Source organism: Camellia sinensis, chromosome 5, assembly GCF_055761805.1.
Source record: "Camellia sinensis isolate YWXY chromosome 5, ASM5576180v1, whole genome shotgun sequence".
In the NCBI taxonomy this organism is placed as follows: Eukaryota; Viridiplantae; Streptophyta; class Magnoliopsida; order Ericales; family Theaceae; genus Camellia; species Camellia sinensis.
In genome coordinates this window covers 133,015,334-133,026,720 of record NC_138965.1, presented here as the reverse complement: position 1 = coordinate 133,026,720, position 11,387 = coordinate 133,015,334, and the positions used below count along the sequence as shown (strand labels likewise).

The 11,387-nt window shown below is 36.0% G+C and overlaps 1 protein-coding gene across 3 annotated transcripts; it reads left to right on the top strand.

Moving 5' to 3' along the window:
• The first annotated feature begins 326 nt into the window (after positions 1-326).
• LOC114307807 (uncharacterized) lies at positions 327-8,266 on the top strand. Of its 3 annotated transcripts, none has more exons than XM_082869821.1 (5): positions 327-942; positions 3,714-3,766; positions 4,159-4,214; positions 4,299-4,397; positions 8,009-8,266. In XM_082869821.1, exons 1-5 carry the CDS (start codon positions 839-841, stop codon positions 8,075-8,077), a joined length of 381 nt encoding a protein of 126 aa, XP_082725947.1. In that variant the 5' UTR covers positions 327-838; the 3' UTR covers positions 8,078-8,266. The 3 variants fall into 3 exon arrangements, with proteins under 3 accessions (XP_082725947.1, XP_028109020.2, XP_082725946.1); XM_028253219.2 differs by lacking the exon at positions 8,009-8,266 and adding an exon at positions 4,728-5,060 and having other exon boundaries at positions 328-942; XM_082869820.1 differs by lacking the exon at positions 8,009-8,266 and adding an exon at positions 4,728-5,060 and having other exon boundaries at positions 328-942; positions 4,299-4,628.
• Positions 8,267-11,387: the final 3,121 nt, after the last annotated feature.

The following is an 11,387-nucleotide window of genomic DNA, read 5'->3' as shown; positions in this document are numbered from 1 at the left end:
GTAAATGCTAATAATGAAGATTTTTTTACGGCGTGCAATGTTAGCTGTAAATAATAAAACTTTTTATGACGTGCATATGGCATGTCGTTAATACATTAACTATACACGATGCGCATATACCAGCTGTTAAAAATATTTAACATTTCACGGCGCACAAAAAGCCAACCGTTAAAAATTACACTTTCCACGATGCATGAAGGCTAGTCGTTTAAAATATTACACTTTCCACGGCTTGCAATTGCTATCGTGAAAGGTACGATCGAAAAAAAAATAGCGCCAAAATAAAAATTTTGAGTGCCAAACACCAAAAAAATTTAAAAAAAGAAAAAGAAAAAGAAAATGATCGAAAGCCCTCTTCATCCCCAAACCAAAAGCCCCAACTCCTTATATCACAGATTCATATTAGATTTTTTTCCCCAAACCAAAATGTAATCTCTCAGTAGCAGCCTCTCTCTTCTGGATCGTTCTTTGATCTCTCCTCTCTCTCTTTGGCAATCGGTGAAGCCGGTGGTCAAACTTGTGGCAAAACCTCCAGCTACAACACAGTTGTCGTCACTCTTTCACTCTCTTGTACTCGTTATTTCCTCTCTTCTTCGTCAACACCGCTGGACTGGTTACGGCTCCACACCGCTAAGGTCAGTCAAATCAAAGACTCACCTGTGGAAGATTCTGAAGTTAAGCAATAGACTCACTTGTTCGGTTCGGTGAGCCTTTTTTTATCATCATCATGTATGTATCCATATAAGTAGAACCCAAAAAGCAATCGAAAATTCTCTCTTCCTTTTCTTCAATTGAGAGAAGCTCTGGAATTGTATTGGGTTTGTGTCCATTGACGATAATGTGGTGCAGCGGGTATTCTAAGAAGGGGGTCGAGATTTCTACCAACAACCCTCTAGTTCTTCATCTTCATCTTCAATCATCCAATCCTTACCTCTTCATGTGGTATGCAAAATTAAAAAATTTCTTTCTTTTAATCATTCTTGTACCTGTTCTGCATCTGGGTTTCTTCAAGTTTTTGCAGATGTTTGATTCACTTTTTGTTTTCACTTGAAATCTGAATTTGTTCATCTGGGTTTGCTTGCATATGTACATATTAGTTGGAGAATACCCATTTGAGAATTTCTAAGAATTAGATGTAGATTCTTTATGTGTTGGTGGTATTTTGGTTCCAATGGTAGGAAATTAAAAATGAGACTACTTTGAGAAATTGGTGTAAAATTGTTTAATTATAATTGGGTTATGTTGAGCGCAATTTCATGATAATTGACACCCATCTCAGGATTATTAGAATTTAGGATCTCTTAAAAGTGAAGCAATTTTTTGAGATATATTGAAAGTATGTCTCTGATTTTGTTGTTCTTTTATTGATTTTTAATGGCATTGAAGAATTTAAAATACCCATTTGAGAATTTCTGAGAATTAGGTGTGGATTTTCTTTGTATTGGTGGTATTATGGTTTGAATGTAGGAAAAATTAAATGTGAGACATTTTTGAGAAATTGTTGTAGAATTGTTTGTCAATTAATTATTTTTTTTTATTTGGTTATGTTGAACGCAATTTCTTGATATTTAAGACCCATCTCAGGTTTATTAAAATTTTGGTTCTATTGAAGGTTAAACACTTTTTTTGAGATATACTGAAAAGTGTGTCATTGATTTTGCTATTCTTGTATTGTACTTTTTAATTTCATTGAAGGTAATTTCATGAATCCTGTACCCACTTCTGATTTTCTGAGAACTTGGTGTGGATTGTATAGATTGGTTTAAGTGTTACTGACTTTAATTTTTCTAAATTTCTCTAAGCATTTAAGCTCTTCAGGGATTTGTGGTAAACGCTATATAATAATATAGACATAGGGGTTAACAAGGAAGCCATTTTTTAATGTTTGGGATCCATTTGAGACTTGGCGAGCATTTGGTTTGGGTGCTATTGAGTGATATTCGTTAACAGATAATGTTTTCATTTTGGGCTTTCTTTGGTTATATTTTAGCGAGTAATACTACGAACCGAGACTTATCAACCCAGAAATTATTTAGAATTATCAACTTATGGTTCAGATTTATTCTACACATGAACCTCACATTATTCAAATTTAATCTTCACCACACAACACACAAGTTATGTCTGGGAGAGTAGCTTTTCTCTATTTTAGAAGGCCTCTGATGATGAATTGGAAATTATATTAGTTTTCTTGAAAATCAGTTGGGTGTATAATGAGAATTTGTATTATGTGGGTTCATTTTCCTGAGAAATTATGAATTAGATTTTCTGCAGCCTTGAAGCTGTTGTTTTTTCAGAAATTCTATACTCTTAGGTAGTGTTTAGTTTATTGGAATGAAGTGGAATGGAATGATCATTTCCTCAAAATATTTTTTCTCATGTTTGGTTAGACTAAAAATATAATGACAAATGCATTACAAATAGAATTGTCTTTCACTATGTTAAGGAAATGGTCATTCCATAAGAAAGTCTAAGGAATCACCATTCCATTTCATTCCAATGAACCAAACAGAGCATTATTTATGTTCTTTTTCAGAGACCCTCTTGTGTTGTTTCACCTGAAGAAAGTGATAGATATTGTTTGTTATTTGGAAATATTTCACAAAGTGTTCTAATCGTGTGGTTTGGTGTGCATGAATTAAGATGGGTATTGAAGTGCTTACTAGTATGTCCTCAAAGTGGCTTTGAGGAAGAAATTGGTGGTTACTTGTAGCTTGTTATAGTGCGTATATGATTTATGTTTAAACACACTGCTTAGGCTTGCAACTTCTTTTCATGCGTCTCTTTTAAGTGTTGTTGGGCTCCCTAAGGTTGTGTCTGGATTAAGGATTTGACTAGGGATTTGGAAATGGAAAGGAAAAGACGAGTAAAATGTGAAGGAAATATTAGCTAATTTTTTTTCACAATTTCCCTCAACTTTTCCTTGCCCCTTCCAAATCCCTACCAAAATCCATGATCCATAGGGTAAGTTTCTCTTTGGAAGAGGAAAATCCTTTGAGATAACATTTCAGTTGGGAAGTTCTTCCTTTCATTTCTTTGTCTGTCTTTTTCTTTTGTAAAGATGTAATCTTTAGTCTTTTATTTTCCGTGTAAAATGTGTGATACCAAGCCGAGTGCCCTATGAAGTGGATTAAGATGCATTCTAAGTACCAAAAAAGACAAGGGTCCCTTGTTGTGTGAAACAGTTATCTATTTTTTTGTTTTTTTTTTTTTTTTTTGTATGACTAGTAATTTATTTGGAAGACAAGGCCCATTTATAAGCCAATGTGCAATAAAGAGAAAAGTACTCAAATCGAAGAAAAAATTATCAATAATGTCAACCAAGAACCATCTCTCTCTCTCTCTCTCTCTCTCTCTCTCTCTCTCTCTGTCTCTCTCTCTCTCTCTCTAAGCTTTTGGAGGAACTCAAAGGGAAAAGCTTTCTGAGCAAAATAAGCTTTATGTTTACATCCTTACATAATCTTGTTTCCTCTTGCCCCTAAATTGTACCGCTCTGCTTATTTTGTACTCTTCTTTTGCAAAGAACACTACTCCTTATATGATTTATTGTGCCATGAAACTCTATGCTACATTTTATTACTAGATCATGGACCTTCCAGTCAGAATCTTCATGTTAAAGTAGAATTTATAGTTGCAATAGTATGCTTCAAGTTTTGCTTCTTTGTGAATTTGCTCTTTTTTTCCCCCCTCATAAAAGTTTTCTTAATGAACAGGTTATGGGCTAGCTGGGTATGCCTTATTTGTAGCAGTGTATGCTGGCTTAGAAGTAAGAACTTGCCCTCTCTCTAAAGAATAATATGTTTACAAGGCTTCATTAATCTGTCACTAACATCCATCATGTCATCCATTAGGAGGTTCATGTTAAAAATAGTGAATGTTGTGTCTTTGTTTCTCATATCACAAGCTAAAAACAGTTGAATGAATTTCATTTATCATTTTATTTCAAATCACAAATTCTCAGTAGATCTACCTATGAACGTGAGAATTATCTTAAATTTCTATAAATAGTCCCTTTGATCATAAACAATATCCAACATGTGCAGAGTTCCATTATAATTCATGTATGAATTTTTTTTTTTTAATTCAACTTTACTGACACTTTGACTAATATGTTTTCCTGGATCCTTGCAATACCAACTATCCCGTTAACCATGTCAGCTGGTCTACTATTTAGTTATATTATTGGCACTATCATTATCTCTATTAGTGGAACGGTAAGTTAGAAGTTTTGCCAGTATGAAAGAACAAATTTTAAGGAAATAGGGTGTACTTGAACTTGTATCTTCTTACCCTTTCAGGTGGCTGCAAGTGTTTCCTTTCTAATTGCCAGATATTTTTCCCGTGATCGTATTCTTAAATTGGCGGAAGGAAACAAGAAATTTCTTACGATTGACAAGGTAATTGGAGAAAATGGTTTTAGAGTTGCTACGCTTCTCCGTTTGAGCCCTTTGCTTCCTTTCTCTCTTGGAAATTATTTATATGGACTTACATCAGTGAAGTTTGTTCCGTATGTGTTGGGAAGGTTTGCTTCTTGTATATATTTATGGGAAAGAGCAAAAAAAAATTTGTTCAGATCAAATCTTCAAATTTGTATGGAGGCAACCATGATGATCTTCAAATTTGTTGATGTTTTAAAATTTCTTGATCATTTCTTAATACCTCAAGAAATATGTTTGTCCTTGAGTCGTTAGTTTTTGTACTTATGTGAAGTTTCCTTTGTCATGCAGACAAGAAATGCAACAGGGTTAGTTGCTCCAGCTATTGCCACGAGTTTAGGTGCCTTAACATATACATTGGGCACCCTCGTCCCTATGATAGGAGCAAGTGGATTTGCTACAAATGCACCTGTGACTGCTATAGAAACTATTGCCGGTAGTTTTAGATAATCTCTCAATAGTTATCGATATGTTTAGAAAGTTAGATATGCATAGTTTTGGGTGGTTTAAACTTTTTGTACAGTTTAGAATTTAAAGATATAGTTTTCGAATCTTTAGAATATATAGACAATTGTTGAATGTTTATAATTTATGGATATAGTTTCTTTTTGATGTTTCAAACAATATTTTGGTGGTTGATTGATATTTTGTGATGCTTGTTTGTAATATTTGTTAGATTGTACAAAATTGGTCAAATAGAACCTGTTGAATTTAAAAATAAAAAAACTGCATATTCTACGGCAGGCATAATAAATAGTTGTATTACATATTTTACGGCGCGCAATCAGCGTCGTTATTTGTCTTACCAATTAACAACGTACAACATCTGCCATTAAATAGTTTTTAACGACATACTATAGTATATCGTAGAAAAAGTAACAACGACGCACAAAATCTACCGTTAAATAGTTTTTAACGGCGTACGAAGCATGTCGTTGAAAGTGAATGACTTTCCATGACTAATCATAATATGACGCGCGCTGCACGTCGTAGAAGAGTTTTTACGGCATGCATTGTGCACCATTTTCCTTTTTTTACTCCATCTATTTCTACCTCTACACATAACTCTACCCCTACTTTTCCTCAACTACACTCCTTTTTCTAGTCCTCTTTTCAGTCTGCTCCTACTTCTGTTTAGCCATCTGCGATATCAATTCGGCTTATGTTCTTTCCTTTCAGCCTTCTATAACTACTATTTCTGCTTTGCCTGCTGCAGTTTAGTTTGCTTTTGGCCAACCTGCTGCTGCCACTGTCTTCCCTGGTCTGTCTGTTACTGCCTTGTCTCCATCTTCTGCTGTCTCTCCCTCTATTCCTATTTCCTCTCTAACTATTGACCTCCCTTTTGTGCATCATATTCCTGTTTTCCTTGCTCCTTCTTACTCTTCTCTAAATATTCATCCCATGACTACCAAGTCCAAGTCTTTTTCTTCTTCTGCTCTTCTCTCTACTCTTTCCCCTCTTGTTGAACCCACTTGTTTCTCTGGGTTTAAATGCTATGCTTTGTTCATTGATGAATTTAGCAAATTTACTTGGGTTTATCCTCTTTGCTATAAAAGTGAAGTGTTTACCAAATTTATGGAATTTAAGGTGTTTGTTGAAAATCAATTTGAGACTACTCTTAAAAATTTTCACACTGATGGTGGTGGCAAGTACACTAGTTCTCTATTTGAGATTTTTCATAGAACACATGGCATCATTCATCAAATGTGTTGTCCACACACTCTTCTCCAAAATGGAGTTGCCGAGAGAAAACATAGGCACGTTGTCACTACTACCATTGCTTTGCTACAGCAATCAGGTCTTCCCCTTGCTTATTGGTTTGATGTTCTTGCTACTTCTATCTTTCTCATTAATAGGTTGCCCAGTTCTAAAGTTCAAAATCAAACTCCTTATGAGGTCATATTTCATCATTTCCCTAATTTTGCTTTTCTTAAAAGCTTTGGCTATAGCGATCCCGGGTTTACCCTTGTTGTACAGTGATCCGGACATGTGTCCGTGGATGTTGGTTATTGTTTATCATCGTGTTTGCATCCTTTGTACTTTGTATATTGAGTTATGGGATGTGTTGGTTAGGTTTGTTACAGGTTGGTTGTGTTTGGAAGCCTAGTGTTGCTGCCCAGATTTTTGGTCCTTCGCTCGAGCGAGGAGTTGTCGCTCGAGCGAGAGTTGTGTTGCGTCTGGTTCTGGACCTGAGAGCTGTCTTTCTTGGCTCGAGCGAGCTTCCTTCGCTCGAGCGGTCTGGATTTTTCTTCGCTCGATCGAGAACTTCTTGGCTCGAGTGAGAGTTTTCTGTGTCTGGTCGCTCGAGCGACCAAGTCTTCGCTCGAGCGAGCGTGTTTTATATCAGCGGACAGCAGCGTCTTAAACATCACTTTTTCAGTCCCTTTCTTTGATTAAACCCTAAATCCGACACCCTCTCTCTCTAAACTTGCACTCTCTCTAAGATTTGATCTCCCTAGGGTGTAAATCTAGCCTAGGGCCTTTGTTAAAAAGATAGAGGGCGTTGAGAGCTTCGATTTAATCTGAAAAAGTTTGGATTTGGAGCAAGTTGATCTTGGAGTCTTCATCTCTTTTGTGGCTTAAACTTCGAGGTAGGGATATCCTACTCCTCTCTATGGGTTTTGTCTTTAAATTTTGGTATTTTGAGATGTTGGGCTTGGTTTGGTAATTTTGTGAAAGTTTGGGGCTTTTGTGTAATTTTACAAAAGTTGGGGTTTTATTCATAATAAACCTGAATACATGTTTGGCATAGAGAAATTGAATGAATGTTAAATCATTGATGAAAATGGGACCTAAGGGTTGAAATGGTAATTATGGATAATGGCCTAATTACATTGTTTAATTAATTGGGATAATTAATTGAGAAGAATGAAGAAATGAAATGTTGATTGAATATCCATTGTGTATTTATTTTCTGTTTAGAAATAACTGCTTTGGGCTATCGGTGGAGGATAGTCGTGATTGTTGTAGACAATGCATGATGATTAGGTAAACTGAAACTAATCAATGGAATGTGTCATGGAACTTGACGGTTGATAAAATACATTAATTGTATGTATTGGGTGATTGTATATAGAACCAATGTGTTTATATACGTTATGTGTAGAGGAGGAGATAGGGGATGTACTCCGCGGTTTAGGGGAAGATAGGGGATGTACCTCTAAACCGGATAGTGTTGGGAGAAGATAGGGGATGAACTCCGTAGACACAGCTCATATGCTTGTCTAGAGAAGTGTGGATACAGCTTATATGCTTATCTGTGAATGTGGGATATTGTTGTTATACATATCTGTTGAGAATGTGGATATAGCTTTTATGCTTATCTGAATGTGAGATATAGTTTTTATACATATCTGTGGAAATAATGATAGAGCTAGCATGCTTATCTGTTGAAAAAGGGAAAAATGAAAGGTAACTTAGACTCATAAGTTGTATGACATAAATGTGTAATTTATGTGCATGTATCAGTGTTGACCATCTATCAATTGCTAATATTTTAGTCATTGTCCATGGTTGGTTTAGTGTATTTCTACTGGGCTGTGGCTCACCCTATATGGGAATATCATTTTCAGGTGCAGGAAGCATGCCACCTCCAAGGACATAGCTGGGAGGCTAGTGGCGGACATACTTTTGTCGCTTAACTTTTGATGTATTACATGTAACTTCAAGCCTAGGGCTTAATGTGTAAACGAGTTAGTACTCTTTTGTTGTAACCAAGTGTTAACTTGGAAAGCTGTAAGCCTGTAGGGCATTTTGTTATGATGTTAACATGTAATACTTATGTAATGAAACTCTAAGGAATAAAGGAATGTGGTTAGTTTATATGCAAATGCATGCCTTATTTGATGAGTTTAATGTTATTATTTTGAGGGCGTTACATTGGCTGTTGGTGCTTTCCCTAGCTTCAACCCTATGCTTCTCATAAGCTAGCCCTTAAGTCAATTCCTTGTGTCTTCATTGGTTATCACCCCTCTATCAAGGTATATCGTTGCCTTGATCCTATTTCTGGCAAAATTTATTTGTCTAGGCATGTCACATTTGATGAATCACTTTTACCTTTTCTTACTCCATATATTTCTAACTCTACCCCTACTCTTCCTCAACTACACTCTTTTTTCTGGTCCTCTTTTCAGACTGCTCCTGCTTCTGTTCAGCCATTTGTTATGTCAATTCAGTCATCTGTTGTTTTCTTTCAGCCTTCTGCTCCTATTGTTTCTGCTTTGCCTGTAGTAGTTCAATTTGTTTGTGGCCAGTTCGCTGTTGTTCAGCCTACTACTGCCTCTGGCTTGCCTGCTGTTTCCACTGTCTTCCCTAGTCTACTTGCCACTGCCTTGTCTTCATCTTCGGCTGTCTCTCCCTCTATTCTTATTTCCTCTCTAACTATTGATCTCCCTTTTGTGCACCATATTCATGCTTTCCCTGCTCCTTCTCACTCTTCTCTAAATATTCATCCCATGACTACCAGGTCGAAGTCTTCTTCTTCTTCTCTTCTCTCTATTATTTCTCCTCTTGTTGAACCTACTTGTTTCTCTAAAGCTGCTCTAACTCTTGAATGGTCTCAAGCCATGCAAGAGGAATTTCAAGCCTTACAAGCCTAAGGAACTTCGTCTCTTGTTCCTCATCCTCCTCACAAGCAAGCTATTGGCTGTAAGTGGGTTTTTCGATTGAAGAAAAATTCTGGTGGCTCCATTGCTTGCCACAAACCTTATCTTGTGGCTAAGGGCTATCTCCAACAGGAAGGCATTGATTATCACGAAATGCTTAGCCCTGTCGCCAAGCAAGCCACAGTCTGAGTTCTCCTTAGCACTGCCCTTCACTTTAATTGGTCCATTAAATAATTGGATATTTCAAATGCTTTTCTTCATGGTCTTCTTCAGGAAGAAGTTTATATGGTGCAACCTCCAGGTTTTGAAAGTTCTTCTTCTCCTCATCATGTGTGCAAATTGAAAAAGGCTCTCTATGGGCTTAAGCAAGCTCTTTGCGCTTGGTATTCGACTTTTCCTCTTATCTTCTCTCCTCTAGCTTCACAAATAGTCATTGTGACTCTTTCTTGTTCATACAAAGAACTTCTACCACTGTTACTTTTCTTTGATCTATGTGGACGATATTTTAGTTATTGGGAATAGTGCTGATCATATCACTTCTCTTATTCATCATATGCACAAAGCCTTCTCCATGAATGAATTGGGTGATATTTCCTATTTTCTTGGTATATCCATAGCTCACATTGCCTCTGGTTTGTTTCTCTCTCAGCCCAAATATGCCACTGTCATTCTCTACAAGGCTGGTATGATGATTTGTAAACCATGTTCTTCTCTCATGGCATCTAAATCCAATCCTCTTTCAGATACTTTGGTGACCTTGTCTCAACTGTCTCTGTATCGTAGTATTGTGGGGGCCTTACATTTTATGACTTATTCACCCAAAAAAAAAAAATGGTGTGCTCTTCACTTCTAGCTCTTTAGATTTGCATGCTTTTTCTTATTCGGATTGGGCCAGTGATATTCTTGATTGTAAATCTACCACTGGCTATTGTGTCTTTCTCGGCCCTAACTTGATTTTATGGTCTGTGAAGAAACAATCAACTATTTCTCGGTCCTCCACTGAAGCAGAATACAGGGCTCTTGCTCAAGCTTCTGCTGAACTTCAATGGCTTCGCATGCTTCTACAAGAACTTTCTCTTTCTTTTGCCACTCTTGTTTTATGGTGTGACAACCTTTCCGCTATTTCTCTTGCCTCTAATCCTGTTTTCCATGCTCTCACTAAGAACATCGAGGTGGATTATCATTTCATACAGGAGCAAGTTCTTTCTCACAAAGTTATGGCTAAACTTGTGTCTTCATCTGATCAGGTGGTTGACTTATTCACCAAACCCCTTCCCGTGGCTCAATTTTCTTATCTTCTTCCCAAGCTTATGGTGCGTTCCTCACCCATTCGCTTGCGAGGGTCTGATAAGAGTATGTCCCCAGCTCAAGCAGTATATCCCCAGCTCAAGCAAGTAGAACCCACAAATTAAAACAGAGGATAACTTCCATGTTTGTTAATAGTTGGTTAGGTTACACTCTTGTATTATAAATACTCATGTACTAGTTTGTTGTGAAATGAGATTGAAGATTTCATTTTCTCATCATTGGTTACGTATCAAAAAAATAATTTAATAATTGTAGTCACATAATTTTATCATATTAGTGTTGTAATAGTTTTTTAAATCATATGTATCATTCTTTTATTTGAGAAGAAATATAAATGATATCATTTGATTATCTTATCAAATCTTTATCTTTCATATTTTTTAAAAATAGTGCCTAAAAAATAAATAAAGTAGATTATCGAAGTGAGAAGATGGTCTAATCAATCCCACCTAGGAGACAAATTGGACTCTTAAAATAAAACAAGCTCTAGCATTGTGAATTGAAAATTTCAATAAACAAAATATTATTTTCTAATCACAATATATATAATCATCAGTAAATATTCTTCATAGAATTTTATTAGAATCTTTCAAATATCAAAATAATTCCATTCACCTTGTTCGAAACCATTTATAAAATATTTGGCAGCCTAACTAATTGATAATAAAATAAATAAATATTAAAAATAAAACAAAACAAAAAAGTTTTTACATTTTCTAATGTTACATCTTTTGCTTGCCCTCTCTTTGTCCTTGTATCACTAGAAGTGGATACATTCCATTTTTGCACTTTGTCATCACCAAAGCCAAGTTCACTTTTATCAAACCCCATCTATTACGTACCTATGTGTAGCTCGACTTTTTTGCACCCCCTTTCGGAAGTTTGAAACAAGCCCTACAGTTTGGACTCCCGCGGTTCTGAATTTGATTCCACAAGTGTAATGCGAAATAGATAATCACCAAAGAGTCTAAATCCGGCAAATCTTTTGGAAAATCAATTTTGAATCAAATTGCCAAAAATGGACTGTTTTTCCAGATAC